General features: G+C 37.3%; 1 protein-coding gene across 3 annotated transcripts in view; it reads right to left on the bottom strand.

Annotated features, from left to right (window-relative positions):
• Nucleotides 1–20,138, bottom strand: part of RAD21 (RAD21 cohesin complex component) — a 28,366-nt gene extending 8,228 nt beyond the window's left edge. The window contains exons 1-10 of one of the 3 annotated variants that reach the window (XM_028500372.2): nt 19,902–20,138; nt 17,629–17,740; nt 12,922–13,096; nt 7,623–7,752; nt 6,159–6,258; nt 4,067–4,173; nt 3,556–3,762; nt 2,976–3,101; nt 2,523–2,645; nt 529–752 (exon numbers count right to left, since the gene is read on the bottom strand). In XM_028500372.2, the coding sequence (XP_028356173.1) occupies nt 529–752; nt 2,523–2,645; nt 2,976–3,101; nt 3,556–3,762; nt 4,067–4,173; nt 6,159–6,258; nt 7,623–7,752; nt 12,922–13,065 (1,161 nt within the window). In that variant the 5' untranslated portion in view covers nt 13,066–13,096; nt 17,629–17,740; nt 19,902–20,138. Of the gene's footprint in view, nt 1–528; nt 753–2,522; nt 2,646–2,975; nt 3,102–3,555; nt 3,763–4,066; nt 4,174–6,158; nt 6,259–7,622; nt 7,753–12,921; nt 13,097–17,628; nt 17,741–19,516; nt 19,541–19,901 lie in introns of those variants that run through there. The other 2 variants (XM_024129397.3, XM_028500373.2) reach the window with 2 other exon arrangements.
• Between the last annotated feature and the right edge of the window lie 200 nt (nt 20,139–20,338).

Below are 20,338 nucleotides of genomic sequence, written 5' to 3'. Positions count from 1 at the left end.
AAGATTGCAGACTGGAACCGCAGTACACACTAAGGCAACAGAACTGGTAATGTATCATAGCAAGTTGAGGAGAGAGAACTATTATTAAAAACATCAGTGGCTTTTTAGAATAGTGAAGATTAATTCTACATCTTTTAGAAATGCAGGTGTCACTTATCATGATCTTTCAGATAAGGTTTATGTTCAGTATACTGTGGTTTAACGGAGGGAAAAAAAGAGAAGATGCTATATCACTGAAAAATACTTGATCAAAAATGGTTCAAACAGAAGTTTTTAAAGTTTTTTTTTTTTTTGCGGTACACGGGCCTCTCACTGTTGTGACCTCTCCCTCCCGTTGCGGAGCGCAGGCTCCGCGGCATGTGGGATCTTCCCGGACCAGGGGGATCTTCCCGGACCGGGGCACGAACCTGTGTCCCCTGCGTCGGCAGGCAGACTCTCAACCACTGCGCCACCGGGGAAGCCCTTAAAGTTTATTTTTAAAAATGATCAAAATCTATATGAAATTTAAAATTCTGCAAACTCCATTACCTTCAGTAGTCTGTTATTCCACAAAGGCTGAGCAGGTAAAGAGAAAAGTTTTTCCACTCCCCCGGTCTCTTTCCACATCATCAATTTCTTGGTGGGTGGTGCCAGATCCAAAGTAGTAACAATATCAGAGTAATCACTAAGCTGGGCTCTAATTGTCTTGCTATCCAACTCTTTGACACTGTCAACAATTAGCTTCCTCTTCCTCTTGGCTTTTGTTTCTTTGACTGGCATGATAAAAGAAAGTAAGGTCATTTTTTCTGAGGCCAGTATGAAACATACAACTACCAGATTTGGTCTCATTATATTCCTGCTTTTCTAAACACCTAGAAGAGAAGTTAAGCTTTCATGAGGGTAGAATCTGTTTTAAGTGATGTTTCCCAAGTACCATATAGAGGCTAGCATACAACAGGTGTTCAATAAAAATCTGCTGAACGAATGAATATTGACTTTTAGCACAAAATGAGCAAAATAATGGCAAAAGCCAATTCATTTTTGCCCATGTAGCTTTATACTGTAAACACATCACACTTGATTCAGAGTTGGGCTCAAGTCCTAGGTTCTGCCACTTACTGAGTGACCATTAAGAAAAGTTAACTTCATTTTGCTAACCTCTTCATTTTCTCATTTGAAATATGGCCAACCACTTATAGGGGATTGTAAAATATTTAGTATGATGTCTGACATAGATTGAGGACTCCAAATGGTTGCAACGACTATGATTTTTATTGGAAAAGTTACAATTCATATATGGCAGCTGCAGAAGCAGCTTGATAAAGTGAAACAAGCCCAAATCCAGTCAGATGAACCCGGAACTCCATCCTACACACACTTTTCGTATCCTCATTTCTAATCCTTACTAAACTCTTACAAAGAGGTAACATTATCTCAATTTCTTAAGATACAGAAAAGCTCATGGTATTAAATTCCTCAAGATTTCATTGTCATGCATGTTATATACCCCATAGGTTTTTATAGATAAAATATTCATGTGGTTCAAAATTCAAGATTCAAAAAGATGTTATACAGTGACAGCCTCTGTCCAGGCCCTATCCTCCAGCTAGAGTTCCCTTCCTTGAAATTAAAAAGTTCAAGTTTTTGCAACAGCCGGCTAAGCTCAATTACCCTATTTTAAACACTGCAGTGTATGTCCCTCTTACCTTGTTTATAGATCTCTGTAATACCTGTCAATAATATAATATATAATTTACTTAATTACCCATGTTCCCCTATTATTTAAGCTCCACGAGGATAAAGACTTGTTCATTTTTATATTTTTAGTTCCTAAATATAGCTACACAGTAAGTACTCTTTTTAAACCAGAAGCCCAGATCAGAATTTTTGGTGATCAGCTTCTACGTAGGAAACCCAAAAAGTTAATCTTGTTTTACTCAGAAATAATAAAGTATCTTGAATTATTCTGTAAATGACTTAAAGTATTCTACCCCATTGTACCCATACACCATCTAGAAATTTTAAAGTTTCACATCCAAATTACATACTGCCTCTTTTACTCAGAAGCAGCACCCTCAATTAAATATGCTTTGCTGTGTTTCTTAATAAGCAGTGTAAGAAAAATACTGATTTTAGAACCTTTGATATTTCCAGTTAAAAATAAAAGTATTTTTAGATTTTCCCAGGTTGTAGCCCAAACCATACACAGAATCTAGAATTTTGGAAGGTAAGTGATTAGTCAATCTTGTACTTTACTGAACAATGCCTTGCAATGCTTTCTGTTACACATGTGACCCGTTGGCATTTTTGTAACCCCCAAAGACTAAGATATTTATTAGCAGAAAGCTTGTTCCATACTTTTATCTCACAGCAACTTGTCAAGCTATTCTGTGAGATATTCGAATTATAAGTGAATTAAAGTTTCTATAATAGATGACTAACAAAGGAGAAAAGAAGTTTAGTTACATTTAAAATGAGCAGCAGATTAGTGGACATGAGCCAGAACCAGAAAAAGTTCTAAGTCAAAAAGTTTGTTTGCTCACCAGTGATATCAATAGGTTCCAAAGCAAACGCTTCTTCCTCATTTGGAACAAGTGTTGTTTGATCAGTCATAGTTGGCATCGGTTCGACAGGATCCACTGAATCAGGACTATCAGGCCCACCCACTATAAAAGCAGAAATTTGGTCACAAAAGGCTTGGGTATTTAATATATATCCAGCAAATGAGGGAAAAAAATCCCTTTGAGTAACTGAAAGAAAAGCCACTGGTTCCAAAGAAAAAACACTTTTCTAGTTATAAGGAGGTCTCTCCAGTTGACCTATTGCCCAAAAAAGGGGGAGGAGCACAGGGTTAAAGAGAATCCATCATAAGCACTGTTTTTAAGGAGATTTACAGTTCATTAAAAGCGGAAACGTTTAGTTTTTGGTCTTCTACGGTAAATATCTTTTTGGATGCCATACATCATGCCCAGGATCACTGAACACGAAATGCTTACTTGATACGTTGTCATCCTCATCCATATCATCATGTGCAGGCTGCTCTGGCAACATCACCCCCGCCTCAGACAGGGCAGGCGGATCGTCGAAGATACCACCGTCATTGTTACTAATAAGTTTGTCATCTGAAATAGGGAATGTAATTTAGTTACCATTTTAAAAAGAAATACTAAAAGAACAATAGCCAATCCCTGGAAAAATAATGTTAAATGGATTAAATTTAAAAATTTAAATCTGTATTCAATATGCATCTGTTCTCTTCAAGGTAGTATACAAAAGTATAAAACACTTAACATATGAAAAAAATCTCTTCTTAATTTTAAAACATATATTTACTTAAACACAAATAGAGCACTTCCAAGAATTAGTAAAACTTAAAACTCCAAGACAAGCAGTTTTTAAACCAAATTAGGTATTGTTAAAACATTTTTAGGCTACAGGTTTACAGAAAACTTTTACTGAACTGGTGACAATTCACACATATACTAGAGAGATGCTCAAGACTAAGAATTAGCAACTGCTCTAAAACCCCACAACTAAATAAAGAAATTATGTTAAAAGAATCACCTTGTGACTTACCTAATATACCACCATCATTTCCTTCTCCAAAATTGTCATCCTTATATTGGTCTTCATATTCTAAATGGTTAATTTTCTCATTCAGATTGCTGGTGCTCTGTTCAGGCTCTAATAGGAGGTTAGAAGCACCAGTGCTCACTAACATGTCATCATCCTCGAAAGCACTACCTTCTCTCATTATTTCACGATCATCCATTCCAAAGTCACCTAAACAAATTTTAGTTGGTCATTAGTTGAAAAAAGTTAGAAACATCACCGAATCAAAAGAAAATGGCTAATGATTTATTTTAATTATAACATCACATTTGCTTACTGAAGTCTTATTTATCTTTGAATATTAAAACATCTAGTTTAAACTTTAAATCTTTAGCATCTATTATATTCCATAAACTGATTCTGGGGCATAATGAGAAAATTCAAATATAAGATCCAAATTTAGGTTACCCTAAATATATTAAGTAACATAATTTTAACATTATAGCTAGTGGCTAATGATTTGCTTCTCTATTACCAAAATCATTTTCTTGTAGAATACTGATGTTTCCAACTTCTTCTCTCATGGTTATCTCTTCCACTCTACTCTGGTTCAGGCTGAACTGCTGGGCCACATCGATGTCACTTTAAAAGAATTTCAAATACATTGTAGTCTCAAGTCTCATTGTAATGTATTTATAAGGGAAAACACATCTCAATTCTTTATATAAGCAAGAAAAAAAAACATACATACAACCTATGGAACCTAAATATTTAATATTAAATAAATACAATCCAAGAATCTAAATGATGTGGAAGTTAATTTGTATTTAAATTTTAAAACTGTTAATGACCAGCGAGCAAAATATAATATGCTGAAATCACTACATAAGGCAGCATGGTATACAGAGCAAAAACTTAGAGATGCATGGGCTAGATAGGCGTGGGTTTTCATCAGGGCCCTGCAACTTACAGGCTATGGCTATGTGAACACCGAAGTTAACTGGCTTTTCTGAGACTGTTTAGTACAAATGCGGAATACCATCGACCAAATTCAGAATGTAAATACTTCCAAACAAATCACCAGGTTTGTTCAGCAAATAAATGGCAAGGACAAACATACAAAAAACATGTAGCTCTGTTACAGGTTCTTAAGAGAGAATTATGAGACATATCAACCAAATGCAGTCTGGAAACTCTGTATACACCGTAGCTGAAACAAAGCAGGGCGGGGGGAGCCTATGCGTCAACTGGGGACATTTGACTGCTGATTGTATATTATATTAAGGAATTATTGTAATTCTTAAAAAACTGTGACATTGTTATGGCTTTGTTTTAAAAATTCCTTGCCTCTAAAGAGATACATTCCGAGGTATTTACAGATGAAGTAAAATATTTGTTATTTGCTTTAAAATAATCTGTAGTTAGAAGGTCAATTGGGGAAACACAGCTGAAACCTTGAGCAACGTGCGATTTAGGGGCACCTACCCACCCCTCCCCATGAAGTCAAAAATCCACATATAACTTTACTGTCAGCCCTCTGTAACTGTGGTTCTGCACCCACTAATTTAACCAACCTCAGATTGTGTAGTACTGTACCATGTATTTAGTGAAAAAAAATCTGCACATAAGTAGACCCTCCCAGGTGAAACCTGTGTTAAGGGTCAATTGTACACATGAAATAAAACTGGCAATATATTGATAATGAAAGAAGCTGGATGATCAGTACCTGGGGTTCATAATATTTACTAATCTACTGTTTAGCTATGTTAAAAGATTCCACCATAAAATTTTTTAAAAAATAAAATAGAAGTATAAAGAAAGGGAGGAAAAAGTAAAGCAGCCAAATAGTGCCTAGCACTAATTAACACAATAAATTCAAAATAAATCATAAATTTACTCCTGTAATTAAAAGTCAAAGATCATTTTTTTAAAAAGCAGACAAATTTGTCAAAAAATAAATGGGGATTGGTGTAGAGGGTTTCTCGGATAACTGTGCTACTCAATCACTTGGAAAGTGACAGTCACATTCCCTGTCATGGTAATCACAGCTGAATTCTGAAGACTTGAGAAGAGGGAAACAACATACCACAGTATTCTGCTGTAATGGCCATCTCTGTACAACTTTCTCTTCTTAAATGTTGTGTGACAATGACCCTTTCTTGCTCTTTATAGAAAGTTATCTCATATGTTTATTAAAAAAAAAGAAAAGAACAAAAATTGTGGCTGAGTATAGCTTGGCCAAGATGATAAACTGGTAGATGACTTTAGTATATACCTCTGAAAAAAATCATGAAGCAACAGTTCAAGTTTACTGATATCATTATGTAAAGCAAACAGCTAGACTGCTGTTCAGTTTACACAACTGCCTAAGCAATCAGAATTCTCTTAGCTGTGTTAAAGCTGGCATCTTCTACGTGATCTTATAGAAGAAACACTTCTCGGTTATGTGTTTCATATACTACCCTAAATGAAAGTACATGCATTCTAGCTACATGTTAACGCAATGTCAAAACACCCCAAGAAAACCATGCATTTGTAAGCCAATAATGTTTTTTTGTACACTAAGTCAAAAAAATTAATAAATAAAAAAGAAGAAGAAGAAGAGACAGAGAGAGAGAGAGACATACTCTAAGTCAGGCAGTGGCTGATCAAAATCATGAAATTCTTCAGGTAAAGTAATAGCATTGTAAGCAGCTTCTCGATTCTCCTCAGGCAGGTCAACAACACCTGGAAAAGAAACGGTAAGCTTGAAGACCTGGCTACACCAAAGATTATCAAGGGGTCAAGGAAGGTAAAAAGTCAGTATAGGGAGGGAGGGAGACACAAAAGGGAAGAGATATGGGGACATATTGTATAACTAATTCACTTTGTTATAAAGCAGAAACTAACACACCATTGTAAAGCAATTATACTCCAATAAAGATGTTAAAAAAAGTCAGTATAATTTCCTAAGGTTATATTCCAGAAGGGTTGATAATATTTGCAAAGTATCACTGAAGCTCAAGTACTTTTGTTTTTTTAATAATCATTAGCCACACTACTTGTGTTACAAGAGATCAAAGCACTAATTATGCATTAAACTGAGAAGCCTTTAAAAGGACATATCAACAAATAAATATTAATAACAGTTTTCTAAATAAGCATGAAATTTATGAGGAAAAGGAATGACTGCAAAAGAATACCCCAAATGTTAAGAGGAACTGGTTATTTTAGGAAAGTGGGATTAAATTATTTCAATTTTCTTTACATTTTCCCCTATATTTTTCAAGTGGTCTATAATAAAAATGCATTGCTTTAAAAGATGAAACAAAACATGTTATTTAAGCAAAATACACTTAGTAGCCTCATATAAGAAATCATCGGCCTCCGCCTAAAGTGGCATGGCCCCCGCCTAAATATTTTACTTTTAACCAAATCTTAGATCTCAAAGATTTCACTATTTATATATTAAAATAAATGGAAGTATAAGAATACAACAACAGTAGAAATTACGGTATAAGGCATCTCTCCTACACACTGAGATTATTTTAATCAGAATAAAATTTCGTCAATGCTTTAAAAAATTATACAATAGTAATTATCTATGCAGATGCAAGTTTGGTTGCTAGAGTCCAATTTCAGAATCAACCATTACCTAAAACAAAACAACAACGAAGAACTACAGAGAACATTTAATAAAGTCTCAACAACTTAAGCTAAAAGTGAATTTGATTTTAAGACTACACTAAATTTATTCAAGAAAAAATTAAAATTCTAAGATTTTCTTTCCTGAGCTTTATTTTTAAAAATCATAGAACAATTAGTTTTCCACACTTCAACCTCTGATGATTGCTGAAAAAGGGGTTAAAAGAAAAAGGCAGCTCCAAAGGAATAACAAGAAAGGTGTAACTGTCATAATTCCACATGTAGAACAAAAATAAAATCGTTTTCTCCCTTGAAACACTACCTCTCTAAGCTCTGCCCCGTTTTTAAAGGGTTCCTTGTGCTGCAATTAAAACAAAACAAACTATGCTCAACTAGCATATGTGCTTAGCAGTTTTTAAACTAAACAGGATTAACTCCAAAGTTAAAAACAAAAAAGTCAACAATACCTGGCCGAAAAGCCATCTTTATCTTAATGAATGCTTCATTACAATCTGCCAGGAGATATTTGGCTTTTCTGTGATAGATTCGAACTACTCCCAGTAAGAGATGTCCTGACGTTCGGAGTGCCATCTTCACCTGTGAATTAAAATTACTCTAATTTATAAAGTTAATTTTCTGGATTTAGAGACTACTTCAAAGCTTGTATGTTGTGCAATTCATAGGCAATTTATATCTCTCCATACTTTTAACCAATTATTTGAAGTGACCTCACAATCATGTATATTTTATTTCTCACTGCCTTTACCTGTAAATTTCCTGAGTATACCCAAAGAATAGACTGGCAGAAATTCATGAATTAATACAGATGTGAAGGTAGCTATGAAGCAAGTATTAAGGCAATCCACGAATTGCTGTCATTAGCACATTAAGAAGTATGTGGCGCTTTTGGTTGCCAATCTAGAGTCATTGCTCCTTGCTGGCTAACTGAACTCTGATTTTATTTGGGAAGGGAATGCCCCCAGTCTTGAAGGATGACTGTCTCATTCTTCTCTGCTGGTGCCTGTTTTTGAGTGGGCATGTAACCCAGTTCAGCCAATGAGAAGTGTCAAGTAGGTCGGAGAATTTCTGAGAAAGATTTTCCCAATTAAAACAAAACAAAACAACCAACACCCCTCTCTTCCTTCTCCCCTTCCTGCACTGTGAGTAGGTGGGGTTTGTAGCTGCCTGCAGTACCCCCATAACTGCGAGGCCGTATGCATGAGGACAAGAAGCCAATAAACTAAGAAAGGTGAGTCCTTGGATGACATCTTTGAACTGCTGAGCCAATTCTAGATCTTCTTATTTCTAAACTTCTAGTTAAATAAGACTGTTAATTTCCTTATTGTTTAAGCCACTTTTCACTGAGTTTTTATTACCTGACTGGAAAGCATACTAACTGATAAAGGATAATGGCATCCATCTTTCTTGACAACATTCCTCAGCCTGTATTTTATCAAGGTAGATCTTGATCAGGGCTTATGGGGGATCCAGTATGTGGGATGAGACAGAGTAGTTGGGAAAAGAATGAGAGAAGTAAATACCCAATCTAAATAGAATGATTCAAAATTCCTCTGGTTATAATAAGAATTTTTTTTTTTTAAAGAACAAGAAAACATGAGCTCAACTTTACCAGATTGTTTTCCAGATCATACCATAAAAACATCAAATTTTTAAGTAGCAAAGCAAGCTGTTAAATATTTGCCTATAGTTTAAATTATGCTTAGTACACTATGCTACTTATAACTTACAAATACAATGTGTTGTTTTATTTAATATGGGTACTCTCTACAGCAGTCCAGACTCCTATTTACAATAACTCTCAGGTTCTATATTTATGGTAACATAACAGCATAAATTATGAAGTTTAGTGTTATAAATTCTTAAGTATCTAAAACTGTAATAAATTTATAACTAAATCTAGGACTTATCTGATGATAAATCCCTGATATGAAAAATAATACCCAATTAAAATACTGCTCCTAATGGAAAATGAGAATCTCCCTTTATGGAGTAGTCTTAGGAAATTTAAAATTACTACTGACTGCACCTTCACCTAAGAAAAAAGGAGGGAAAAAACCCCCAATCTTGGCATGCCATTATCTTGTCCAGAATTAGCAACTTTTAAAAGGTGGTGTTTAAACAAAAACATGGAGATACAGAGACGAGAGTAGTGGTTACCTTAGGAGAAGGGGATGGGAGAAAGGCAAAATGGCTAAAGGGGATCAACTGTATGGTAATGGATGGAAACTAAATTTTTGGTGGTGAGCACACTGTGGGGTATACAGAAGTAGAAATATAAAACCTATATAATAATGTTATAAATCAACGTTACCTCTAAATTCCTTAAAAATGCAGATAATAAAGTAGTCACCTCATTAAATAAAAAGGTGGTGTTTGGGCAAAGTCTTTCTTTCTGGATTAGTTTGGTTCAGAGTTTAGTCCAGGAATAGGTAAAATGAGGTGTGGCATTTTTGCTGTTGAGCTAGCTCATGTTAAGAGTGGAGGTAGGGCTTCCCTGGTGGCGCAGTGGTTGCGCGTCCGCCTGCCGATGCAGGGGAACCGGGTTCGCGCCCCTGTCTGGGAGGATCCCACATGCCGCGGAGCGGCTGGGCCCGTGAGCCATGGCTGCTGAGCCTGCGCGTCCGGAGCCTGTGCTCCACAACGGGAGAGGCCACAACAGAGGGAGGCCCGCATACCACACGAAAAAAAAAAAAAAAAAAAAAGAGTGGAGGTATAATCAAGAACACAGGCTATACATCCAAGGAAAACTCTGCAGGGATTAAGAGGGGGTGTTCCAACCAGAGACGGAGAGGGGAAGGGGGGAGAGATAACGCATGCAGCTGCAAGGAGCAATTTGTCTGACACTTGTTCTAAACGACTAAACCAACATTTCACCACAAGAACTGCACAACAAGAGAAGACATTAGAAATTTTCAGGTCAGTTCACCCTGTGGAGATATCTATTGTGATATATTCTATCACAATAAAACAAAATCAATCAATCAAATAAAAACACACTTAGAAATGGTTTTTAAAGTTGTAGTGCCCCTAACGGGGTACAAAGTACTCTGCACATATTATGAAAAAGTTTGTTATCCTTTTAAGCCAAATCACCCTCAATACTTGCCTATGGATGTTAAAGATTAGCCACACATATCAATTTCAAGAAAAGAGTTCAATTTCTCCTTTCTCCATTCACCTAACTCAGTAAGCACACCTATAAAAAGAAAATAACACCTCAAACAAATCGACAAGCAGTGCACAATGGTGCAATTTCCCCACAGATCGAATCGTTAATGCACATCAGGAATCTTAAAATAAGTATATCACCTGCTCCAATAATTATATTCCTAAACATCAACATTAAGGAAAGACACAGAACAAAAGATTTTACAAGTAACAGTTACTAAATGGCTGTTTTTTAAAAAGAGGAAAACAAAAACTTGTAATCCTACCACCTAGAGAAACCTTTAGTAATATTTTAATATGCTTTCTAGGCTTTTATATATGCATAAACACAATTTTTCTTTTTGTGTGCATATGTACACAAAAAACTCTATTATATTGTTTTGTAATGAGCCTGCATCCAGGAGAAGCTATGTTCATAGCATTATCATAATTTTTTTTTTTTTTTTGTGGTAAGCAGGCCTCTCACTGTTGTGGCCTCTCCCGTTGCGGAGCACAGGCTCCGGACGCGCAGGCTCAGCGGCCATGGCTCACGGGCCCAGCTGCTCCGCGGCATGTGGGGTCTTCCCGGACCGGGGCACGAACCCGTGTCCCTTGCATCGGCAGGCGGATTCTCAACCACTGCGCCACCAGGCAAGCCCTACCATAATTTTTTTTTTTTACCGTAATTTTTAATAGTTGCATTATACAGACCAGAGGAATTAAATTCAAAAAATTTTGAAATAATATGGATTATTTCCCTCCCTCCCAAAAGCAGCTGGTAAAATAAATCATACACAATCAAAATGATAAATTTCAGGTCCATAATCCTTTATATGAAGTCCTAGGGGCCAAATGTGTTTTGGAATTCAGAGCTTTTTGAATATTATAAAGGTAATGCAGTGCACATGCCGTTTATTAAGACATTCCCAAGAGTGTCTGCAGCAGCTCCCCATGACCATACACGTTAGTATTTCTACAGTGAATTTATGAAAACACAAATGACCTCACTTCAATTTTGGTCAAGTTGTGTTTCTGGGTTTTTTTGTGTATTTAAGTTCTGTGGGTAAGAGACTATGACAATGTACAATGCAACCATTAAAAATGATGGCAGAGTTACGAACAGAGCTTTTCCTGAATGCAGTCCTGTTACAAAACTTACAGTGCAGTTTTTTTATACATGCATAAAAAAGGAGAAAAATTACATGTATATCACATGCACCCATAAAAGTCTAGAAGACATACCAAAATACTTAAGGTTTCTCTAGGTGGGAGAACTACAGGTCACTTATTCTCCCCTGTTTGTAAAGTTTTCTAATTAGTAGTGTCTTAGAAATAACATAATAGAAACATCTTTAACACCAATAATTCTACACTATAACTCTAAAACCAGTTGAGTTTCCATATACAGATAGAAATTTTATAATTTACTCTAATTCCAAATACAAACTTTCACTTCTCTCCTGTAAAACATTTGTTTGCCCAGATAACTTTTCTGAACAAGTCTCTGCTACGTCCCAGCTTTATTGCTGGAACCCCTCGCTCTTTCAGCAGTAAAGAACTACTCTTATTTAACACGCTACACCAGCACTGTCCAAACTGTTAATTCTAGAGTAGATCCCGATGCTGATCCAGGGAGCTGCAAGCTGGAATGCTTTCAAAATAGGAAAATTGGTACATGTATGTGAGTATGCATACGCATAAATACAAAGCCCAGGAAAGGACCTTTAAAACACAGATGTGATATGTATGTGTGTGTGTGAATATATAACAATTATATTCAAGGACTACACCTTTATTTTGAGATTAGCCCTTCATACATTTTTAAAGTCAACCTGTCTGTTCCTCAATGAAATGCTCATGATGTTAGTAGCTATACTTGTGTCTGTTTGTTTGAATGGTCTTTCCTTGGCAACACAAAAAAACACATATTAAGTCATACTATTTGTGAAATCCAAGGGTGGAAACCACTGCTTCAGAAGTTTCAGAGGATATCAATAAAATCTCCTCTAGAAACAGAGTAGTAAGCAAGGCAGATAAGGTAAGGACATTCATGAGGCTTCCATTCTAGGGGAACACAGTAATTAAATATTTAGGGAAAGCACATGGCCAAGTACAAAAGTTCTACGATGGGAAAAAGTTCTGGTATCTTCAAGAAACGGCAAGTAGGCCTGAGAAGCTGAGGTGGAGCAAGTGTTCCGGATACTATTTGCTACATGGATAAAGTCTCAATAGTTAGATCTGGCCCCTGCAACATTTTCTAATTACTGGGTCCTTATTTTGAAAAGTTTGTAAATTCCTCAATCAGGAATACCTATACACATATTTAATATAAAAACATCTACAAAGTTAAATATAAAATATTTGGGTACTGCCCGACCACGTTTATCTGCCATTAAAAGAGGCAAATGAAGATATCTGTGTACTCAACAGAATTTTTAAAGAGAAGAGAGTATCAAATTGAAACTCTGGCTAATCTATGGATTTTCTTTACCTCCAATATACATCGGTGCCTATCTAAGAAGCTGTTTTTATAGAATTCTATTTCACACATCAATGAACAATCAACAAAGTGAATAAAAATATCAACATCAAACATACCTTCGGTGAGATGATACTCTCCACACTGCTCTCTAAATTACACTCAAACACATGGGCTTTGGTTAGCTTCTTATCCCAGTGGGCCGCTAGCCAAATTTTGGCCAGAGGCCCTCTTTTACTGAGGACAAAATGTGCGTAGAACATTGTTCTGGTTGACTATGAAACAGGAGGAAACCTGAAGAGGACAAAAAGTTAATGCAAACAACACATGAGAACTGAATTATTTATCAAGACATACAAGAAATCTGAGAATAAAAGTCTCTTATTCTTCTAAATATGAAAACTATGAAAGGCTTGAGTGAAGTGTAGTATGCATATAAAAAACAATCTATTGTTTAATTTTGAGAGCATAAGAAACGATCCCCCCAAACACTAAGCTGAAAGGAAAGGGGACAAGTCAAGTCACTTCCATGCCCTACTGTCACCGTAAAATAAAAGTGTTAGTTTGTTTTTTTTCCTTTAAGTAAAAACTGTCGTCAGAAAACTCTTATTCTTTTTGAAGTTCCATCAAGTGTTAATTCCATTCCTATCCTGATTACTAACTGTAAAAATAAGTCTGCTTCTGGCCAAAAGCCAGAAAATATATTCTTCATGACAAGAATGTCCAAGAAGAAAAACACTCAGGCACAGATATTAATCAATGAGGAAATTTCCATGTTTAGAACCCCATTAAAAACTGAGACTCTTAGCCAAATGCATTATATAATAATTGCTACCTCATAACAAGCATTTCATATTTCACCAAGCAGATAAGTAAGTGGGTTGGCCCCATTTTACAGGTAAGTAGTTTAGAAAAGCTGAGCCTTAAAAAGATGAAGCATTGTATAATTTTCTCAACTCAGGAATCTGAAAAGCACTTGATTACTAAATTCAGGACAATGATACACTATACAATTTATCTCATGACTGAAATAGTCTTAGTAGAAACACAAGTATGTTATTCTTTAATGTTCCTTCTAGTAAGCTAATGTATTAATACCTAAGAAAAAAAAAGGCAGCCTGAAAAACTCCAGCTTGGAGAGCATGTGAACTGTGTAAAAAGATAATTTCCCTTATATCATGTATTTTCCCCTTTCCACAGAAAACTTTACAAAATCTATTTTGCCAAAGGAATTTTTTCTAAAATGTCCGTAACACTAAAAAAAGGTAAGTCATGCTTTTACAGAAAGAAACTCAAGCACACCCAAAACACATGAAAACTAATTAAAATTTTAAAACTTATGTCACACCTATCCCTTGCTCCCTACCATTCCTAAGTCCTGGCAACCACCGCTCTGTTCTTTATTCAAATTTTATCATTTTAAGAATGTTATATAAATGGAATCATACAGTATGTGACTTTTTGGAACAGCTTCTTGGATTCAGTATCATGCTACAAATTCATCCAGGTGTTTGTTGCATGTCTTAACAGTATGTTCCCTTTCATTGCTGAGTAGCATTCCATGGGGGTGGTTATAGTACCACAATTTGCTTAGCCATTTACCTACTGAAGGACATTGGGTTATTTCCAGTTTTTCGCTATTTCAAATAAAGCTGCTGTAAATATCAGTGTATACAGACTTTTGGTGAATGTTAATTTTTCATTTTTCCAAGCAAATGTTCTGCAGTGTTATTGGACAGCATGATAAGTGTTCCTTTTGCTTTTAAAGAAACCTTAACACTGCTCCTATCAAAACTCTAATGAGGTTTTTTAATAGCTGACAAGATTTTTCTAAAACTCATAAGGGAAGGCAAAAGACCTAGAAGAGCTAAAAGTATTTTGAAAAAGAAAAATAAAGTGGGAAGAATCAGTCTACCCAATTTTAAGACTTACTATGTAGCTACAACAGTCAATACTGTGTGAAGAGAAAGACACACAGATCAATGGAACAGAGCAGAGAACCCAGAAATAGATCCACACAATTAAGTCCAACTGATTTTTCACAAAGATGCAGAAGCAATTCAAAGGAGGAAGGTAGTCTCTTAGTCTTTGACAAATGGCGCTTGAGCGATTAGACATCACCCATAGGCAAAAAAACAAACAAACAAAAAAAACAGACCTCAACCCAAACCTCACACATTATATAAAAATTAAGTCAAAATAAATCACAGACTTAAATGTAAACCTATAACATTTTAAGGAGAAAACCACAAGGGAATACCTTTGAAAAGCTTGGTAAGAATTTTTAGACATTGTACCAAAAACATGTCCTATAAAGGAAAAGAACCTAACATGAAGGAACCCATTGAGGATGCAAAGACAAGACAGAAGATGGGAAAAAATATTTGCAAAGCACATATCTGAAAAGGACCTGGATCCAGAATATATAAAGAACTCTCAAAACTAAAGAGTTAAAAAAAAAAAAATCCAACTAGAAATGGGCAAAAAAAAAAAAAAAAAGGACATTTCAAGGAAGAGAATATACCAATGGCAAATTAAAAACAAGAAAGATGCTCAGCATCACTAGTCATTAGGAAAATGCAAATTAAGACCCAATAAGATATCACTGCACACCTCTTATAGGAGCTAAACTAAAAAATAATGGCAACAGGAAGCAAATGCTGGTGGGGATACAGACACGCTGCATTTCTCACACAGGGCTATTGGGAATGCAAAATTTCTTTTGAATTAACTTAAGAAAAAAGATCCAGAGTAAGTTAACTCGAATTTTCATGGTTTTACAAAGGGACTGTAAATTTTAAACAAGAAGTTTGCTTATTGTACTTTCAATTAAAAACTATGCTCATTCTTTCCAATTAGGTACAGAAAATACATACATATTAGTTGCTGTATCTCAGGCAAGAGATTTTATGCCTGTCAAAAATGTTTGGGAGGGTGCAAGAGTAATTCAGTCAGGTTTGCCTCATCTCCAGTTTCCATCACTTAATGGAATTTTCAATCTCTGAACCAGATGCTTCCAGGGGATCATTAATTCACACTAGGAAAATTTTCTCTAAAGAAAAAAATAAAATAGGCTTCATCAACTGCCTAATGATGTGAACTTTTTCTCTCAAATGTGGAGTTAAGAAAAGAACTAAGGAATACTAAACTAGGAAGAATTCGGATCAAATGCTCTAAGGTAAAAGCATTAAATAACAACACCTCAAGTGCACCTTCTATTCCACTTAGCAGATCAAAATTTGCTTCCCATAATCAAAGCGAGACTCCTGTGTTGCAGTGCTTCTACTTCAAGCCTTAAAGTTTGTTAGCATAAAAATTAAGCTGCCTCTACAGCATTATAAATATAATCTACAGGATTTTGTAGAAATCCAATATAGCTGTGTGTTCTCAGAAATACAATCACTGTCATACACAATAAGCTCCAAGTATCACTATAGAAGACAGTCATGTTCCAAAATAAGTAAAAAAAAACTCTTACTATTTAGCTCCTAGAATACTCCCTGCTGCGTGTCAACTACTAAATAAGTGCTTAATGAATAAGGAAATGAAATACACCAAGTGATCTCATAATTGATACATGTAAAAAATTCTGGAAATTTTAGAAATTGAAACTGGCACGTCTCAACAGGTGTCAGCAGTTCATGGCCAGCACTTCAGCTGCTAGTCAAGAGTACCATGCCTAAAATATCCCAGCTATGCCCAGGCAGAGATTCCTAAACGGACGCTTTCTTGGCATTGGATGGGGAGTAACTAAAGCAGAGTGGTGCTAAAATTAATCTGGGAAACAATTAGCAAGAGGAAATCACCTTAATAACTAAAGGAAGCCTGATGTACAGCAGTGGATCAACTATTGGCTTGTACCTAAATAAGAATAAAGTGTAATCATTGTTGCCTTTTAAACCATTTTTTTTCCCTTAGTAATACCAAATCTTTAACCAATCTTTAAAGAAGATTGGTTGAAAGTTTTAAAGATTCTAAATTTTGCTAACTCTTTACAAAAAATCTTAGCAGAAAGTCTGCATTTGGTCAAAAAGCATAGCTTAATTTCATGATTGCTCAATTTTTTTCTAAAGCAGCAAACAACTTTAAAAAATTGATCCTAAAAAGTAATTTAAATCTGATGTGAGATGACATACTGATAATTTAGAACATATTCAGGAACGCAAAAATGACAATTTCTTTAAGATGTTTCTAAAAAACCAAAGTCGAATTACAGTTCATGTTTCTACAATGATGTTAAATCATTATAATATTTCACTCATCTGTTAAAAAGCAGGGCAGGATACTGGTTGCATAAATTGGTATGACCTCTTTGAAGGGCAATGTGGCAACATCTCATACTTTCCAGCAAGAAACTGCACTTCCAGTAATAAACCAAAAATATACTTGAGGATGTATAATAATAACAATTAAAAAAAAACTTACTAAGCTCTAAGTATTTTATGTGTCCATCCTCTTTGTGATAGTCTTAGAAGATAAATACTGGCCCATTTTACAGACCAGGAAAAAGAGAAAAGGAGAGGATAAGGAATGTGGCAAAGCTCACCAGTATTTAATGCAAGTGTAACTTGAACTTCAGAGCCCACAAGTCTAACTAAACACTATGTTGCCTTGCCAGCATGACTTTTAATAGCAAAGTATTAGAAATAACCTACCTAGCCCTTAATAAGTGACTTTTAGCAAATTAATACAATCATACAATAGAATTCCCATGCACTCTTAAACAATGATAAAAGAGAGCTCTCTCTATACATGTATACAAACATGCACTTGCATGAGCAAAAAAATATCTATGGAGTGCAAATAAAACTGATGACACCGGTCACCTTTGGAACCTGGGTCCAGTGAGAACGTGAGGACTACCCTTCTGTACTGTTGGACTTTTTTTCTTTTCTTCTTCTTCTTTTTTTTTTAACTTATGGCATACACAAACGTCATCTATTCAAAATAAAAACAATTATTTTGGGAGTGCTTTGCCAGTAACTAGAATGTTAAGTTGCTTAATCTGTGTAGTTCACTTTTCCTAACTATAAAAAACTGGAAGGTGGAAATTCAGTGATTATTAACCTTAGAAAACATCAACATCGAACTCAGATAAGAATGGAACCATCTCTTTGGGGGTGCTTGGGGAGTGTCTCAGGGACGGAAGGTATTTCCAACCCTGCACCCTAGAGCTCCCCCCCTTTTGATACTAATGTTCTTTGAAGGAGAGTTTTACAATCAGACAGTCCTAGGTTCAAACTCAGCTCCCTCTACAGTTGTTTTGTAAGGGTTAAAAGTGAATTAACATCTGAGTCTTAGCCTTCTCATCTATAAAACGGGGATGTTTCCCGAACAGTATTATGAGAATTAAACAGAACATCATACCCAACACAATGCCACTATAGACACAAATAGTTACTTTGGAAAAAAAAATCTCCCACAGAGCACATACCAGCTATCATGATCATGCCTAACAATTCTGAATTCTGACATCACAGCATATAAACAAAAAACACAAAATCTTCATTTCTGATATTAGAAATTTCCCATCTGTACCAAACTATAAAAGATAAAACTTCTCAGAATCTTTATGTTCCAATAAATAGGAACTCACCAGGAAAGAAATTCTCATCCTTAAGAAAAGTTAATCCTAGATTGTACTAATGTGTTGCCTCTATAAACACAAAAAAGGTAAAAGCTATGCTCTATCAATGTAATTCTGACTTGTATATAAAAAGCCACTATGTCCACTGAGTTATGCACTGCTGTCACCTCATCTGCAAACTGGTAATAATTTAATCATTGGGTATGGCATACGTCCTCATCAATGCCCTTTTAGAAGTAATTGATTAGTTGCTTCCAACATGAAACAAAGAAATTTAATGACTCTACAATTTAGGAAAGCTTCTCCAGCCTGTCTTCAACATTCCGCACAACCACACAGCTCCCTGGCATTTACATTCGTTGGAAGAAAATGGGAATTTGTTTCTGGAATTCAATGATCATCCTAAACAATATACGGAGAGCAGATGTTAACTTTCGTTTGCAAAGGGAAGCCGATGAACAGTAGCCTTTACCAGAAACCCTTAAAAACTCAAGCGCGCTTTTGAACACTGAAAGCCTAACAAATCGTAAGGTGGCCAAACCCTCCAGCGTTCCCCTCTTTCAAATTTCAAAGGCCGCTAAGTCTGGCAGCAGCACAGCTCGACAGTGTCACCCCACACTATCACAGTAGATCATTCTCAAAGCCTTTCTCAGCGAGGAAAGAGACACCAGGCATTTGTCAGAAACGCCCCCTCCCCCCCCCAATACAACACTCAATATCCTCAATCGCTAGGAAAGCCAGGGAGGAAAACCAATTATGCTAATTTCCTAAGAATCAGAGGCAACTTCCCTTGGTCTCGTTTTCTATGGATCTAGCCAATATTTGATATCTCCAGCGTAACCATCTTCCTTTAAAAAAAAAAAAAAAAAAAAAAAGGGAAGGGAGAGAAACACCGGTCCCTGGCGAGGGGCCCGCCCCGTCCTCCGGCCCCACCGTGGCCGCGATGGCAGGGCCCGCGTGTCTCCTACCCCCGCACCCACGCTCGGCGGACGGCTGCGGCCCCTCGGAGCTGGCGTCGCGGGCGGCCAGCCCGCCGCCGTCTCCCGCCCCGAATCCCGCGTCTTCCCACACAGCCATTTTCACCCGAAGAGTAGGCGGCACGGTGCCCAGAGCGGGCTCGTTCAAACCTCATCCTCGCCCTCCGCGGCCCGGGGTTTCTTCTGCCTCCTCGGGGAGCCGCGTCTCCCCGAGAGAACGACCGAGTAACTGCTTCTTTGGCCTTGGAATAGACCTGAACCATTTGTTACCCAATAGACGATGATGCGGGCCCAGGCTACGCGGGTCCCGGCCGAGGGCAGGCACCTGGGTAAGGGGCCTGGGCGAGCGGCGCTGCGGTTCGGGAGCTCGGAGGGTGGCAGCACTGCCCCGACCCGGGGCGCAGGCAGTGCCGACGTCTCCCTCGCCCTCCCGCCCCCCCCCACCCCGGAGTCCGGCTCCCCGACGGCAAGACGGCGGGGAACGGGTGGGGGGAAGAGAGCCGGAGGAAAAGAAGGGGTCGGCCAACTATCTTACCTTGTTCTCCGCCGGGAGTTGGGCGGGCTGGGTGGCCTGGGGAGGGGAAAAGGGTCGGGGGAGGGGGCGGGGAAAGGGGGGAGCCCTTGTGAGCTGTAGCTTCGGAGCAGCTCCCGCCGCCGCCAGGGCCGCCGCCTCCTTCCCGATTCACTCAAACAAACAAGATGGCTGCCGTTACGCCGCGGCTCTTCCTGCCGCCCAAATTCTCGGTTCAAATCGGCAGGATGTTTACGGTCAAAATGGTAACTGTGCGCCTGCGCAGCCAGCCTAAAACCCAGAAGAAGCGATGCAGGCGCAGCGACCATTTCCTTTACTTTGGAACCCGCCCTCTGGTTGAGCAGCCCAAAGCAAGCTGCTGAACTGAGCAAGCGCAAAGGTGATTCTCTTGCTAGAGGGTCTTCTAGCGTCGCGGAACTGGCAAGCGGCGCGCGCGCAGT

Source organism: Physeter macrocephalus, chromosome 15 (genome assembly GCF_002837175.3).
Source record: "Physeter macrocephalus isolate SW-GA chromosome 15, ASM283717v5, whole genome shotgun sequence".
NCBI lineage: Eukaryota > Metazoa > Chordata > Mammalia > Artiodactyla > Physeteridae > Physeter > Physeter macrocephalus.
The sequence above is the reverse complement of the archived record's forward strand: the minus strand, read 5'-3'. Positions and strand labels throughout refer to the sequence as shown.